This window comes from Colossoma macropomum, unplaced genomic scaffold (assembly GCF_904425465.1).
Source record: "Colossoma macropomum unplaced genomic scaffold, Colossoma_macropomum, whole genome shotgun sequence".
NCBI classification, from domain to species: domain Eukaryota; kingdom Metazoa; phylum Chordata; class Actinopteri; order Characiformes; family Serrasalmidae; genus Colossoma; species Colossoma macropomum.
The window spans coordinates 41,206,110-41,223,817 of NW_023494792.1; the positions used below are offsets into that span (position 1 = coordinate 41,206,110).

The 17,708-nt window shown below is 40.7% G+C and overlaps 1 protein-coding gene across 1 annotated transcript in view; it reads right to left on the reverse strand.

The window, feature by feature from the left end:
* golgb1 (golgin B1) overlaps window positions 1-17,708 on the reverse strand; it is a 37,789-nt gene that overhangs the window by 13,008 nt on the left and 7,073 nt on the right. Inside the window, 6 exon segments of the mRNA XM_036577204.1 lie at window positions 88-5,245; window positions 6,170-6,239; window positions 7,180-7,259; window positions 9,364-10,111; window positions 14,276-14,389; window positions 15,087-15,209. Coding sequence (XP_036433097.1) covers window positions 88-5,245; window positions 6,170-6,239; window positions 7,180-7,259; window positions 9,364-10,111; window positions 14,276-14,389; window positions 15,087-15,209 — 6,293 coding nt within the window.

Genomic DNA, 17,708 nt, shown 5'->3' on the forward strand with positions numbered 1-17,708 from the left:
TCTTTGCATGAGAAATTTTGTACACTGTACATCTGGCTATTTTTTTTAATTGGTCTAAATTAAAAAAATGGTAAAAGTGAAACAAACCTCTCTAGTGAGTTCTGAAGTTTCTCTTTTTGCGTTGTCTCTTTCTGAAGTTGCTCAGATAGATCCTTAGCTCGGCTTTCAGCTTCCCGCAGCTCGGACTCCTTGCCCTGGAGGGCGCTGTGGAAGCGACTCTCCCATTGCTTGGCTTCATCCAGAACCCGGTCACGGTCATTCTGCAGGGAAGACATAGAGCGCGAAAAGGCAGCTAGACGTGCTAGTGATTCATCCAGGCGTGCTTGCGTTTCCTGGGCATATCTGTCTGCATCCTCCGCAATTTTCCTAGCCTCAAGAGTTGCCTCCTCTTCTTTTTCCCTGTCACTGTAGGCCTGCTCTAACCTCAGTTCCATCTGTTTAAGCTCCGCCCCCAAGCGATATCTTACTTCATCAAGGGTCCGCTCAGCTTCTGCCTTTAACTTAGCCTCACGCTGTTGTGCTGACTGCTCCAAGGCCGTTTTGTCTGCTAGTGCCTGACTAGCCTCACCTTGAGCCACATCTAGCTTCCCTTTTAATGTTGTCAAATCCGATTCAAGCTTGGTCCTCTCCTCTGTGATCTTTGCTATCTCCAGACGGGCTGCTTCAAGCTCAGAGCACACCTCATCTCTACCCAGTAAGAGTGCCTTTGTCTCTTTGTCCAGCTCACTGATCCTTTCCTGGTACTGGATGCAGTCTTTTTGCATTTGTCGGACCTCCAGCTGCTTCTCCCTCAGAAGTTCTTCAAGTTGGCGAGCTCGGCTCTGACTTCCTTCTTTTACCCTCTGTGCAGATTTCAGCTTCTGCTCCAGCTCCCTCTGTTTACCTGCCTCTGCCTCTGCCTCAGCTCTTTCTCGTTGGGCCTGTCTTTTATCTTCTTCAAGTCTTGCTGCTCGGTCCCTTTCACTCGCTACAGTGGCTTCCAACTCAGCTCGCTCTCTCTCCTTTTTCTCCAATTCTCGCTGCAGGTCTGCAAGACGATCTCGACTGTCAGCTGCCTCCTGCTGATAACCGGCAATACTGCCATTGACCTGGGCTAACTGGTTCATTAGCTGCTCCTCAAGGTCATCTTTCTCAGCTTCTAGGCTTTTGCGAAGCTCCTGAAGCTGTGTTTCTCTTTTAGAACACTCCTCCTTCAGTCTCTCCTCTCTTTCCGTACTCTCCTGAAGGTGCTGCTTCAGAGAAGCCAATTCTGTGCTAAGGGAGGTTTCCTGCTCAGCTCTGACTGCTTTCTCATCTTCAAGAGCTTCTTGAAGTACTTTTAGATTGTTCTCTGCAACCTCAAGAGCTACCTCCAGTTCCTTTAGTCTTTCCTCTCTTTCTATGTGTGCACTTTGAGTCAACTCAGTCTTAGGTTTGATCTCTGTAGTTTCTTGTTTAAGCATGACCAGAGTTGACCCCTCTGCCTCCTCCAACAGATTAGACTTTTTGGAATGGATATGGGTAACTAGATCCTCTTGGTTTTCAGTAAAAATAGGGCTTGACTGCTTTGGTAACACCTCTTCCTCAATAATTACTCCAGAGGAGCTCAAACCAAGAGCTTCACTGTTCTTTCTATCAATTTCCTTAGTCAACTGCTGCTTCAGTTCTTTAGTTTCCTGTTCCAGAGAATGTCGTTGGGTCTCTACAATGTCAAAATTAGTTTTTAAAGCTTTCAAATCATTTTTTACTTTTTCAAGCTCTTGCTTCAACTCTGTATCCACTTCTTTGGTGCCTTTCGTCTCTACTTGTTCTCTGAGCTTCTCATTCTCCTCCTCTAGTTCCAAAATCTTCTGTTGCTTCGCCTTGGCAAACTTCCTCATTTTCTCTTTTACTGCATCTACTTCTTTCTGAGCCTCCTCTGCTAACCTCTCTGCCTCCTGTTTGGCTGCCTCATAGGCCCGTGCCTTGGCGGCCGATTCCTGCCTCTCCTGTTTAGCAGCCTCCAGCACTCTTCTAACACGCTCAGCCTCATCACTCACGTTCTCATATGACTTCAGTAAACTTTCATACTCATCTTTCATGCTTTGCATCTTTCCCTCCCATTGTCTACATGCCAGATCAGCTTCTTCTTTGGCACTCTCAGCTTGGCGTTGGCATGTGTCTTTCTCACTCAGGAGACCATCCATAGCAAGCTTAAGGCTCTCACAGGTGGCACCAAGACTCTGGTTCTCCAGCAAGGCCCGATCCACTTCTTCAATCAGTTTCTCTCTCTCTGCTCTCAGCTTACTCAGCTCTGTCTCACCATTCTCAAGCTTTACTTGTAGCTCTAACCTTATCTTCTCAACAGCAGCTTGCCCTTCTTTTAGAGCTTGGTTCTCTTTGAGAGCTTCTTTTCGTGATACCAGAGCAGCCTGTAATTTGCGCTGAAGTTGCTGCAGTTTGGCATTGTTGTCTTTATCTTCCTCCTGCTTTTGTGGGATTTCTGACTCCAGTTTTTGGTTCCTCTCTTGCTCAGCTTTCAGTCCTTCTTGCAAGGAACTGATCAGCTGATCCTTCTCCAACATCGTTTCCTGCATCTTCTGCAGAAGGATACTTTGCTCACTCAGCTGCTGGCTTAGGTCAACAATCTCATTGTTTTTGCCTTCCAGAAACTGCTTGAACTCCTCTACCTCCACCTGCAGAGCTGCAACAGGAGACTCTGTATTAGATAAGCTTGTCCTAGCCACAGCTGCAGCCTCCTCCACTTCTGCTTTCAGCATTTCTGCATGGGCTTCTGCTTGCTGGCACTTTTCTCTCAAAGTGTTTAGCTCTTCTGAAAGAGCATCTATTTGTCTCTCCTTCGCCCTCAGTGCCTCCAGTTCTTTGCTGAGCTCAAGGAACTCATTCTCCTTGACTGACACAGTGGCCTGACTTTCTTGCAGACGCTTTTCTAAGTCCACACGGGCAGCTTGCTCAGATTTCAGCTCCTCCTGAAGGGAATTTATCACAGTCTCTTCATCTCCTGATGCACTTTGTGGAAGCTGCTCATCAGGTGACCTTTGCTGTCTAATGTCAGTCTCAGGTGCAGCAAAATCCACCCAATCCTCCTGAACCCAATCCCCGGACCCTAGTCTCTCTAGATTCTCTGAAGCATTCTTGGAATTTCCTTCAACAGTGAGAAGCTTCTCTTTATCTGTCTGCTCCTTTGATTCCAAAAGACTTTCAAGGTCTTTCAGACGTTTAAGCAGCTCAGCTTTCTCTTCATCTTCAGCTTCAAAACGTTCTAGCAGGCCACTGTACTCCTCTTTCTGCTGCCTCAGCTGTTCACGATGATGCCTGTCCTTCTCTTTTGCCTTGCGGAGGGTGTCTTTACGAGAATCCACAGCCTCCTGAAGCCTTTTCTGCAACATATCAAGCTCAGATTCCATGCTGCCAACCTGTGACTGCAATCTAGTCTTATCCTCTTCTAACTGTAGCATTTGTTGCTCTTTTTGGCTCACTTTTTCAGCCTCTTCAATCAAGCGTTGGATTTCAGCATGTGCCTCAGCCAGGGCTTGATCTTGATTTAATGCTTTCTGCTCTAAAACAGTCAAAGCTTCTTCTTTGGAATTCAAGACTTGTCTGGTCTCTTGCAATAGTGCTTCAAGTTCCTGCTCTCTTTCTCTCTCATCTGTACAATGAGGGGTAGCACCTTCATCTAGATCACCTTTTTGTTTGCCACCCTCTTCTAACTTCTCAAAATCTGCAATCTTTTTCATCAGTTCCTTGCGCTGCACCAAGGCTGCCTGCAACTTCCGTTTGACTTGTTCTCCATCCTTTCTCATGGTGACTATTTGAGCAGCCAAGTCCTCTTTCTCCTTGCGCAAAGTGACCAGCTCCTCGTTGTCATCAGCTGTTTTGTCTGCTTTCACTTTCTGCTGGTCATCCCAAGTTTTCTCAAGTTCTAACATTTGCTCCTTTAACTTTTTGACTTCACTAGATATAGCAAACTTTTCCTCACCTGCCTGGAGCAGTTTGGCAGTCATGGTATCACTGAGTTCCACCATTTCCTGTTCTTTCAGGGAAAGTTGCTGCTGCAAGTTCTCTAGTTCAGTTGTCCTGTCAACAAGAGCAGCTTTAGTAATGTCAGCCTCCTGTGAGACTTGCTTAAGTTTTGCCTCCAGGTCAATGAGCTTTTCCTCCAGTTCAGAGGAAACAAGATCTTTGTCCTCCAACTGGGCACCAAGCATGCTTGCTTGTCCTTCTTTCTCAGTAAGTTTTTGCTGGACTTCATCTAGATCTGCCTGCAGAGCTTGAATCTTCTGATCTTTGGAGCAAGCCTCTATTTGCAAGCTCTCCAGCTGCTCCTCAAGCATTTTCTTCACGCTATTCTGTTTATCTCTCTCTGAAGTCATTTGATCTGCCTCTCGTTGAATCTCTGCTCTTGTTTCGGTCAATTCTTTTTCATACCTTTGGGCCCTTGCCTCTGCCTCGTCCTTAATAGCTGTCAGTGACTTCAATTCCTCTTCCAGTAGGTATACTTTCTCCTGAGACTCAGAGGCTGAATCTTTTAGTTGCTGAAGTTCAGCCAGTAGTTCACTGTGTCTTTTCTGGAGCTCCTCTGCCAGGACTTGTGCAAAAGCCTGACCAGGGCTAGATTCCATACTCAGCAAGTTGGCCTCTTGCTCGCTAATGTGTACCTGTACTGTTTCACGAATAACCACGGATGATGATTCTACCTCAACCATAGAGCATGTAGATGTGACCTGTTCTTCACTAGTTTCCTCCCAGGACTGTGTAGAAAGCTGTAGTGCACCAAAGTTGGATTCCTGTTGAGGCCACTCTTGAGCACCATCTTGATTAATGGCCTCTAGAAGTGTCCAGCTACTATGAGCAACTTCTGAGTCACTGCTGGTTACCATCTCATCTGAGGAAGCTCCCTTTAACTCTCCAGGAGACTCAGGCTGTGGTCCAGTAATCTCAGGACTACTCTCATTGTCAGCAGTCGAGGACAAGACCGAGGTAGACATTCCAGAAGTCTCCACAGCAATCAGTGTTTTGTCTTCTTCTAGAGTATCATCAAGACAAGGCAGCACTCCAGGACTCTCTGGCATGCCAGAAAGGTTTCCAGTAGTTCCATAGTCAGCTTTTCCGACTTCTGAAATCTTCAGGCTCTGCTGCTCAGTGATTGCTAGCTTTTCCCTGAGAGCAGAAAGCTCCCTCTCTCTCTCAATCAGCTGTTGCTCCAGAGCCAGAACTTTCTCTGTGTGTAATGTATCACCTGAGCTGTTGTCGTATGCATCTTCAACTGGGAAAATAGAGGAATAGAAATCACATCAAAACATTGTCATAGCAATAGAAATGCTTACTTTACATATTTTAGCATTTCTAATATACTTATTTCTGAGATAAACTAGAATTACCATGCTGAATCACTACATAAAGACATGCAAAAGTCTGACACATTTGTAGTCTTGCAGGGCTAGACGTGATCTCATAACGAGAATTTAAAAAGTTGCCCTTCTTACTTTGCTGCTGGACTGTGCCGAGATTCACCACCAAAAACAGCACAAACCCTCCAACCAAATTCCTCTAGTTTGTGCTCTTTTGACATTTAGAGTACAATAATAATACAAGCAAAACAAGCTAGCTAGCAAATAAATATTGTTTGCTAACAAAACTGTTTTTCCCTTGCAAGAGCTAATGTTTATTTTTAAAGCATGTTTTGTGTTCTCTGCACTTGTGACAAACATCTACATGTTTAACTGGAGTTTTGTGGAGGGACCTTTCAACAACACTATCTTACATTACATCCATTGGCTAACAACAGGCTTGTTCTTCAACAGACAAGACTGAGGAGTATACTATCACCCACTACTTTGTGGCCCCCTTCACAATACATTTGATTGGCTTAAACATTTCCTGTTCATATTAAGCTACTTTCAGGCCAAAATGGCACATGGTGGACCCTGGATGTTCTTGTTACATAACCATACCTGGCCCCACGAGACATATTTGTGCAAAATGAATTACAACAAGTCCAATACATTGGAGAAAAGAATACAGTATAACTTAAACTACAAGGAAACTGATCTCTAAAACTGAAATAACACTATTAAACATTGTCAGAGCAGACAACTACAACAAAGGGAAATGTTTGGTCAGAGGTCAATGTCTGTTTGGTTAGTTTACAGCTCGAGAAGACAAACACAGGACTGCCGGGTGCACTCACCTTTGTCTGCCCTGTCCAAATCCCTCACAGACAGGTCAGTCACCTGATCTCCCAGTGACTCATCAGTAACCTGGGAAACACAAGTCCACCTTATAAAACAGTACACTCAACAATATGAGCACAATCCTTTGAATATAAACTACAAACATGTTAAAATACCATTATTACACATGGTATCATGATTATCATTTAGTATTGCAGGAAAGCACAGACAGGAAAGTCAGTAGAATTGGCAGTCATAACCCCACTGGATTACCTGTCTGACCTTACAGGCTAGGGGACGACCAGTCTACCCGCTCGACCTGAGACAGTCGCTGCTACATCATTACCCTTGACTAGATCAAACAGGCAGACACAGACAGGCTGCCCCAGCTTATTAAGCACATATGGCACTGCACTAAAGAAATATCTTACACTGATGATGTTTACACAACAATACATAGAGTATGGTGCAAAAATCTTAGACAGCCCAAAAACGGTGTTAAACTACTTATCTTGGTGGTAACTGTGTTTTTGCTAGTAAAATAAGCAAATAAATATACTTTTTTTCATTAAAAATATATTAATATGTTGTTAAGAAGAATACAGATAGAAAAAGAGAGTTTGGGTCCTGACTTCTCCACTCTAGTTATTGTATGGATTTGCTAAATTCCATCAGCAGCACACCTGATTTAATGAAGAACTGATTAAAAAAAATAGGTAGAGTACGTTTACTAAATACTGGACTTACTAAAGGCTTTGGAAATGGTAAAACTACCACACTAAACAAATCACAAAGTACTGTTTATTTACTTGTGTTAATTCTAATTTTTAGTGTTTTCTGAACATATAAGCTGTTACTGTCCAGATAAATATCTTTGCATATCATTTCCTCTGATGCCTAGGACTTTTTCACAGCACTGTATATCCTAAGGATGCAGCAAAGGTTTCAGCAAAAGTATGAGCAGTTTCCTATATAAGGAATTCCCAGGTTCCCACTAAAGCACTGGCCATCTCTGCTATCCACTCACTTGAAGCTTGAGTTGTTGTTCAAGTTGCTGTATCCTGGCGATTGCCTCCTCTCCTTCTGCAGTGCTTTTATCTAGTTGTCCTTAAAACAGTGAAGAACTGGCCATTATATTTTGAATACAATACATTCATATAAACATATAGCATAGCATTATCTAACAGCAATAACAACAGCATAACTGCCTGATTTAGTGTGTTATTTCTAATAAATTCTTTGAGTCTGCCCAGGAATAAAACTACAATCTATTGCGAAAAATGTGAACAGGTTTCATAATCAAGATGTAACTGCTCAAGAAAATCAGCAAGCTCTGTAGATTTTCCCAACTAAGCCTTGACCAAAAAGGAGTTTGAATGGCCATTTAAAGGGAACTTTAAGACTTTGTGACTTTTTGACCTTAATATGGTGTAAATGCTGTGAAGTATTAAAATATGTTTTTAAAATTGGAATATACATCATTTTTGTTCTACTCTAGACAGCAATGTCAAATGGAATCAACCCAATGCTATTCAACCTTTCCAGTTTTAGTCAGAACACAACATTACTCAAGAAGAAAACACTGATAATAGTTTGCTTCAAATAAATGAACATTTCAAAGTCGCAAAATGGATGGTGTCTTTGCAGCAAATGCTCTCCTATGCTAACACACAGAAAGACTACATGCTGTAAAGAGCTCCACTATCATTTTTGTTAAAATTGCCACTTGTACATGACTGTTTCCTCACAATAAATAAGATGGCTGTGTTTGTTGAAAGAAAGAGAAGCGAAGCTCATTTTAACCAGAGGCATTAATTGCACTGCAGCACCACATGACTTTTATACTGGCCGTCTACACTGGGAAACACAGCTGCAGTCACTGACTGCAAGGAAATCACAGAATACAACATTCAAACTGTACTGTGAAGTCAACAGACCCATAATCAAGACGACACAGGGGGCTGTATCTACTCAGCACCATTAGGAGTCATACATTCTAATGAGCTTGTAAATTCTTATTCAAGGCTCAACGCTCGAATGTATATAAGTTTATATGTCGTCAAAAGTTTAGCACTTACAACTGGTAATGTATGTTTGTACGTTTCATTAAAGCTATTCATTGCAAAAAAAAAGAAATTTGGACTAACAGTCTGAATAAACGAGAGTAACATTGTAGTCATGTTATGCCGTTTGTGCTGCGTCAGTGTTTTTTTTCCTCACTCATTTCATTAGTTTCAGATATTTACCCCTTCCTAGGGGTTGAATAGACAAGTCAACTAATAAATCCACCAGTCGGTGCTGTGTGTAACAGTAGACTAGTTAAGGACAGTGTCTAAAATGCAGCAGTGGTAAAAACTGCAATGAAGTGGAGGAGAGAACAGAAGTCATTTTTTCTGAAAAATACAAAGCCCAAACTACTTTATTAGCACGGAATTATTACATAAAATGAAACCAATGACATGGTAAGCTGGGTAAAACTGTTTTGAAATACAGGCTCTTTAAGCCAGAGCCGGTAGGTTTTGAGAACCATGATAGTGAAAGGGTCATTTGAGCGATAAACGAAACATCCCCTCAAAACGTACAGCAACAAAAACAAACTTGGAGTACCAGTTGGCAAACACATGGGGATATCTAGTTCACCTGCTACCTATGGTTTCAAACACAGTCCAAGAATAGTTTTTTTTAAATGGGGTATCATGAATGTTTCTTGGTTCAGCGACTTGGCCTATGCCTCATTCTAAAACGCTTGCTGGGGAGTAGATGCAATTGCTTGCTACTAGTATTTAGCTTGGTAAACAATCATTTGTTTCCCATCGGACAGGGCGCAGACCAGAACCAGTTAAATTCTCAGTGAGAAGTGAGCTTCTAAAAGCTGAGGTGATTTTACCATGCAGTTCACATCAGACAGTCCGCATACTTCTGTGGGCAGAGTGCCTGAGGCTGAATCTTACTGAAAATATAACAGAAAACTCTTCTGCAATGCAATCCCTCTTCAAACCACAGCTTCTGCCTCTAGAACCAGCCCTGACTAGAAAACGACTAATAAAATACTTTTCACAGACATCTGGACATTTTTTTAATGTGGTAATGACTAACCAACTTCTTTATTAATGACGTCAACTAGTAAAAATTAATAGTCATGCAACTCCTAGCCCACACTGCTACAAGTATTATTTGCAAGAATCCCTTTAATTCAATGTTTATTGTTTACCTTGCAGAGTCTCCAGGGTGACAGTGATTTGAGACATGCGCACTTCTCTCTCCTGCTGTTCTGCTCTCAGGTTGTCCAGTCGTGTTTCTAATACAGGAAGCACCTGTGCAGGGTCAGCAGGGATGGACATTTCTACCTCCATTCCTTCATCACTTCCTGTCAGAGAGTGGAGCCCTTTCCATAGTTTCTCCAAAGCCTGCATGGCCTGAAGCCCAACTTCCTGCTCTTCTCTGCCAACATCCAGACTTTCTCTCAGGCTGGTAAGCTCAGTCTGCAAGCGTGTCAACTCCTCTCTTTCTCCCTTCGACGCTTCCTCCCTCTCTCTTTCCACCACATCGAGCTTCTCTTGTAGACTGTGCAGCTCGGCCACTCGGCTTTCGACCTCCACTTCCAGCTTCTTCGTCACCTCCTCTCTCTGCCTTTCTGAAGCTTCCAGGCTTGCTCTTAAGTTGGTCAGCTCAGCCTCAATGCCAGCCCCTGCCTCCTTCCTTTTCTCTACACTCTGTTCCTTCTCCTGCTCTACTGCATTCAGTCTCGCTCTCACTTCATCCAGCTCAGAGCTCCTTCTGGCTAACTCTGCTTCTACAGCAGCGATGGCCTGTTCTCTTTCCTTCTCAGACGTTTCTAGGCTGGCTCTGAGGGCCCCTAGTTGTTCTTCAGAACTGGCCAACTGCTGCTTTTCTTCCTCTCTCAGTCTGCGAGATTCTGCTAGTTCCTGTTCCATCTGCCTGAACTGTGTGGTCAGGATCTGCTCAAAGGAAAGATGGTCAATCAGTCAAGAACGGGACGCAATAGTAACAAACTACTAGCATTGTCACTGTACTTCAAATACACCGCGCAGTATATTAAACATGCACTGGAAATGACAACTTGACTTTCATTATTTTGACCAAAATAAATTACTTGGTTAGTGGGCTCATTTGCTTATTACAGCCTTTTGTGATATATTTTTTGGGCAATATCGCAGGAATAATTAACAGGCAATATATTTTGCAGGCCTATTATAGATACTAATAGCACTATAGTCAAGCCAAGCCCTATTAGGGCTGAAGGGCCTGCACACCAAAGGGTGTGGGAGGGAGGACAGAGGCGCATTGTTTTCTATTGTTCGCAAAGGGAGAGATGCGTTTTGCACACTGTTTTTAGACGCTAAGTGCCTCAAGGGTGTCTAACACTGTAAATTAATGCTCTGTACTATTAATACTCTTAGCACTTTGTTACAATGTTGTTGATGGCTATTACAGCTCTGAGACATCTACAGCAAGAAGTAGCTAACTGCAGCACTGTGAGAAAATTTTTTGCCCATTTCTTTTAGCAAACCGAAAAGATTACGAGGGTCTCTCTCTTAGATTTGAATTTCAAGGAAAAGAGTTCTATTTTTGTTTAATCTGACCACAGTACACAGTTTCTGAACAGTTCTGATATGTCTGAATGCCCATGTGCAAATTTTTGAGACACACACACACACACACACACACACACACACACACACACACACGCACACATTTCTGTTTTTATTTTTGCAGTAGTAAGATAAACCTAATTTATTTTTATTTTTGAAGTTTACATATATGTGTATTTTAATGTGTCTAAGTGTCCAAACAATCTTTATGTTTACAAATACAGTGCAGTCAGGCAGGTAACGTTCCCCTGGCATTCACCAAATCCAGAATCCAGAGTCCAGTGGCGGCGTGCTTTACACCACTCCATCTGACATCTGGCACTGTGCTTGGTGATGTAAAGCTTGCATGCAGCTGCTCGGCCATGGAAACCCATGTCATGAAGCTCCCAGCACACAGTTTTTGTGCTGATGTTAATGTCAGAGAAGGTTTGGAACTCTTTTATTGAGTCAGCAGAGTGTTGGTGACTTTTATGCACTACACACCTCAGCACTCAACGACCCGCTCTGTAACTTTACATGGTCTGACACTTCACAGCTGAGTGTCTTATATTCTATAATGCCACTCACAGTTGACTGTGGAATATCTAGGATGGAAGAAATTTCGCAAACTGTTCGCAAATTGTTGTAATGGTGGCATCCTATTACAGCACCACGCTCAAATTCAGTGAGAATGACCCAGTCTTTCACAAATGTTTGTAAAAGCCGCCTGCATGGCTACGTGCTGCACAGCAACGGGACTGCATGAAACTGAACCTGAATTCAATAATTAAGAGGTGTGTACCAATACTTTTGTTCATATAGTGTATATTAAATTGGCAAAAACAGAAGTCTCCGAATACTTTTTCCGCCACACACTCTATGCAGCCTTTTAGCTTTTACTTTTATGTTTTACTGGGTGGGCAGTATTAAATATGAACACAAAAGTTAAATCGGTGTTACTGCAATGTGAAACCCTCTTAGCAGCCTTTTGTTATCGTGATTGGTCGGCTGATATTAGTGGTTGACGTCACTCAGTGCTCTTACAAAAAGTAGAACATTTCTCTACTTTAAAAGGGCTCTGTCCTGCCAAAAAAAGAAGCAGCCAGGTGCGATGTTCTTTTAGAAAGTGTTCACATTCTAAGCACCATGTAGCAGCCTTCCATAGACATGTAAAATAGATAACGGCAGGTGGGAAAAACCCCTACATGTGAATAAAGGACTCTCAGTTTCATAAACAACATGTAAGTATAGTGTATTTCACAGAGAATGTGTTTCTGCAACTATGAGCACTTCTGGCTGTCTCCATATTCAGAAAATGGACATACACACAAGTATGTAATACCAATTATGAGCTATACAAAAGTGCATATTATTTTTAAACTTTTAATCTAAACTGAATTTGCCTTAATCGGTTGCTGTAAGGACATGTCAGAGTAAAGATATTTCCTTTGAGAATGAGTAGCACACTGCATGGCCTTTCACATTAGCTTTAGCAGCCAAGTTAGAATATTTTTGGATTTATTTATTTATTTTAAAAGTATAATTATAATAGTTATAACCTGTACAGTAAAGACTTTGATATTGACTATGAAAATAGTATATTTACTTTGCTTTTCTTTGAAACCAGAGATTCTGGAGGATCTATTAGGATATAAACATGATATATGATGTTTTACCTTATATATGTTGGGGCAGAAACATGTTTACCACTGTGTTCTATCACTTTTTCTTTTAAACAACACTTAATGAAGACAATAGTAAGACAAACTGATCAAGTTTTGAAAGCATCATTTTTGTCACTCTTCTGTTATAGTCTTCATCTATGCTACCGCTTAACAAGATGAACGTTTTTAAAGAGAGACAGGTCTGGAATGCAGGCAGGCCAGTCTATCACCTGCAGTCTCTGATTACAAAGCCCGCTGTTGCAATATGTGCAGTATGTTTCTTGGTGTTGTAATGAATTAAGTACGAACATCCTTGAAAAAGACATCAAATAGAAGGCAGCATTTGTTGCTCCAAAATGTGCTAATTGTTAATGTGTCTTCACAGAAGTGGAGTTACCCACTAATACCCTATTCTCTATACCATGACAGATCCTGTCTTCTGAAGTTAACAGTGGTAACTGGATGGTGCTGTTCTTCTTTGGCCCAGAGGACACAACATCCATCATTCGCAAAAACAATGTTAAAGGTGGACTCGTCAGACCACAATACACGTTTGCACTGTGCATCAGTCCATTTCAGAGTTTGAGACCAGAGCAGTCGACGACAATTCTGGACACTGTTGACATATGGCTTCCACTGTGCACAGTACAGTCTTTGCATTTGTTCATTTGTTCTTTTGCATTTGTGGATGCAGTGACAGACAGCGTTTACTGACAACAGTTTTTTAAAGTATGCCGTTGTTTAATGCAGTGTCGTCTGAAGGATTGAAGGTCACAGAGATTCAGCATTGGTTTTTTCAACCTTTTCTTTTACAGAGATTTCTCCAGATTCCCTAAATCTTTTGATGATATTATGCACTGTAGAGGGAGCATTATTTTTAAACTGTTCGATTTTTCGCTGATGCATTTTTGGCAAGCCTCAACAATCTTAGCTCCTAAAGTACTAGGTCTTTCCTAGATGCTGCTTTTATATCCAAGCATGCTTGCATCACCTGTTTAAGATGTTTAACATTTAACAAAGTTCTTCATCTTAAATTGTTTTAACCTTTAATCTTTAACCAATGAAGCTGAAAACCTTTAAGGGTAAAACATTACATAGCTTGTCTTTGAAATGTTGTTGTTCATATAGAGATGAGGTTACATTCTTAAGTAAATTTATAAATCACTGCCCAACTGGGTTTGTATAAATTTGGAAAGAGATATTTAAAGAATAAATTACATAAATGACAGATCAACTACAGTATTTATTTTAATGTGTTTTGATTTAACAAATATAAATTGAGCATATGTAATTTTGTAATTCAGTAACTTCTTTTTTGCTTTTAAGGATTAAAATTACAGGTGTGGGACATGAATAGAACTGGTACTTTTTCTCAAAACACACACACACACACACACACACACACACACACACACACACACACACGCACACACGCACACACATTATCTAAACCGCTTATCTTTCTGGGTCGCTGTGAGGTGCCGGAGCCTATCCCAGCTATCATCGGGCGGAAGGCAGGAAACACCCTGGACAGGTCGCCAGTCCATCGCAGGGTTTCCCAAAACATGCTTCACAAATTATACTGACTCATTAAACTTAGTAACAATTTTGCTACTGTGTGTGTTATGTGTTATGACACTTGTTTCTTCACTGCAGGCTAAAAATGTGAACATGTATCAAAAAATTCACTGCTGGGAACTAAAAGTTCCCTTACTGGCAGAAAAATGCATTTGAAAACAAAGCATATCTAAATTGAAAATATCTGTTGATAGGCATCGTCTGCAAAAGACAATGAATCTTTTTCACAGTATTAGAAGTGTGTTTTTGTTTGAGATGGAGAGCCATTTTCTAGAAAGCACTGTTGTACCTGTTTCTGCTGATCTGCGCTGTTTAGCTCCTGCTGTAACATCTCCAAAACTTCTGAGCGAGAACGCAAGGATTCCTCCAGCTCCTCAATCCGCCGCTGGGACGCACGCAGGGCCTTCAGAACAACAGACAATACTTACAGCTCTGCATGCTGAGTTAAGGGAAAAAAATAGTATACCTGACTGACCAGAGCTAAAGTAAATAAGCCATACAAAAGACTGGTCTTTGTTCCTGCAACTATAATAAGACACTACATCGCTTATATTGTCTTCATAGACCAACATTCTACATTTTTCTTGTATTTTTTATTTTTCCTGGAGGTCCACCAATAAGGTTTGCGTGGTTTTATGTACCAAAAACATCATTAAATTTGACATGACCATTTTCTAACCCTTCTTTAGGATTAGAATTAGAATTAAACAGGCTGTCTTTGCTCCTGTACCTTTAAGACCGATATATGTAAATGATCTGTTCTTTTTGGCTGCCCTGTCCTGAGCCTCGTTTAAAAAACAGCACAAGGTCCTTATAACCTCAGCTTCAACGGGTGGAACTAAACTGCTGTAAGCTGAATAGACAACCATTATGTGAAATGCGTTCATGGTTGTGACATCACAAAAAAAGGGTCTCTTTTTGTAGCTTAGTTCCCATACATGGAGTGCATGGACTGGTGAATTAATAGTGAATTATTTTTTTTTTCCAAGACATGAGCCCAACACAGAAAAATGGGAGTCACTCTTTTAAGATGTTTCTCATAGCCATAGCTATAAGTTACACAAGAGTATACTGTGATTTTACTAATAGATGAAAGTTACCTGCTGTAGCTCTCCATCATTTGAGGTCTGGCTGGTTAGATGAAGAAGCTCCTCTTCATGCTTTAGGATCTGCTCCTGAAACCGCACATCTTTGTCCTTTACCACAGCCTGCAGAACTCGCACCTGAGTAAGAAACATTAAGGCAAAATCAAACAGCAAAACCCAGTCAAAGGCTGCACTGAAAGCCACATATTACCAAACTAAACAGTATATCAAAACAGTACATCACTATTAGAAGCACATTCACTATTACAGAACTTACTGTAAAGGTGTATGTGGCTTTGGATGCATTTAGCATTGCCTACTCTAACCCTTTTGATTTAGATGATTATGAACTTGTATCAAGTGTGTTGGAGCCGGGCTAACACACAAAACTGTGCAGTATTTCACCCCTTCAAAACCTGAGTTTGACAACAATGGAACGGAGTGTGGTTTTAGTGAGACCAGTGATGATTAACTAAGTTACCGCAGTAACATCCCCCAGTGATGGTATAAATAAAATAATTTGTTCATCTACTGATTTATTTCATACATAGTACATGCAGTCCCACACAGGAACATAACTACAATTTAAAACATGTTGGGTGAGGTGATATCCTACATTAATACTACCTTTATTGTATCTAGCATAAATTAGAATGTTTTAAAAAATGCAGCTGTTGAGCTGCGCTGCACAGGAGAAGCGGGGCACTGTGTACAGCAGCTGTCCGATATTATGCCAGTATGAAAAATCACCTGTGTGCCCATCCACACACCACAGCAACAGGTTTCAGACATCAGAAAAAAAACAGCTTTGTGTATTTAGAAAAATAGTCATTTCTCAGCTCTCATAAAACAGATAGACATAAAGCGAAACAGGCTTAGATGAAAAGGCATCAGGCTAATCGGCCACAAACTGACCTCAGACAAAATAGTCTTTGACACAAGTTCATGTGACATTTGTCATTCCATTCTTTCTTACCAGATAAAAGATAACTGTATACTACAACCACAGCTTTTACTGAACTGCTATCACTTTGCTCCCGCGTTCACTTCAGAGTTAATCACAAAATTACTTGAAGAAAATCATGTAAACACTTTGTGGAAATAAAGGTTTAATCCCAGTTTTTCCAGATGATTCTGATACTGACACAGACCTGGTAGGAAAGAAATCTTCATAATGAACTTTCTTCATAAGAAATCATGAAAAAAATTCCTTGGCAAACTCTACATGTATTTATAGTGCCGTCACAGGACAGCACATTTTAAACGTTTTCAAGGCAATGAAACCACACTCTCGGAAAACAAAAGTACTAAACCAACACTGAGGTGGTATCCCTCACATCACTGAGGTGGAATCCTAAAGGGTATGTCTTTAGTACCTTTAGTTAGGGGACAGAATTGTACTGTATTCTCTTACAGTAATATGTTTTTAACTTACTCTATATACTGTGTCTTGACTCCAGGCTTCGTATTTTATTTTTGTATTTGAAAACACTGAAAACAAATTTGTCCCTTACCCCTGGGAAACTGAATGTACTGTGCCTTTAAAACTTATTTAAGGCACACAACTGGACTTTATTAATTGTATATTTACCTGTTTAATAAGTTTTTTCCTGACAGTGTAGGGCTGTAACTTTACACTTAGCCCACGAGTCGATTTTATTTACGAGACTGGGTTCATGATACAATATTCCCACAATATTTTGAGCAACATTTGAAAAAAATGATCACTATAATCATATTGTTGCACAGCTTATTAATGACATTAGAGCAAGGAGGCGGGGGGAGAGTGACGTGTGATGTGCTGGAGTGGGCTGTTAATAGGTGCTGGTTGTTTGTAATCTTTGATGTTCAAAACAACGCAGTTACATTAGATGGCATTATGAATGGCATTATGGCATTAAGAATGCATATTCTCCACCACTGGGGTGTAATGACACACAAAACTCAAAGTTTGATTTGATACGATATGGTGATATCTCAATTCAATAATTTTTTTGATATAGCAAAATTAAGGAGTTGCTGAAAAAGTACCTTATGTTGCTGTTTTAATTTTCAGTTTATTACAGCATTCAGCATTTCAAATGTACAGCTTTTTAGACAAAAGCTGTGGTCTATGGATGTCCAAGCTAATGCTGTAGCCACAAGCTAATATGTTAGTCTCAAGCTAAAACAATAGCCACAAGCTAACATATACACAATGCAATACAATACAATGTCACAATACAACGATACAGTGCCATATAATGTGATATGCTGCGATATCATTTGAAACAATATGAAACATAGTATTGTTATTTGTTGTTATTCATTATTTAATGACTATTTATAGAAATCTATTAAGCGTATAAAATGCACACGTATTGTGATACAGCGATCAAAAGGTGGTGATTCAACTGCACTGATTTTGGATCGACTATAATAATACTTAAAAACAAATAAAGCTACGGAACTCGGTACATTTCAGTACCTTTCGCCAGGGAACATAACTGTACCATAATCCACTGAAATTATATTTTCCAAGGTGTATATATATATATATATATATATATATATATATATATATATACACATACATACATACACACACACACACACACACACACACGTAATGTATTTAGGGTACGCAATTGGACCCTA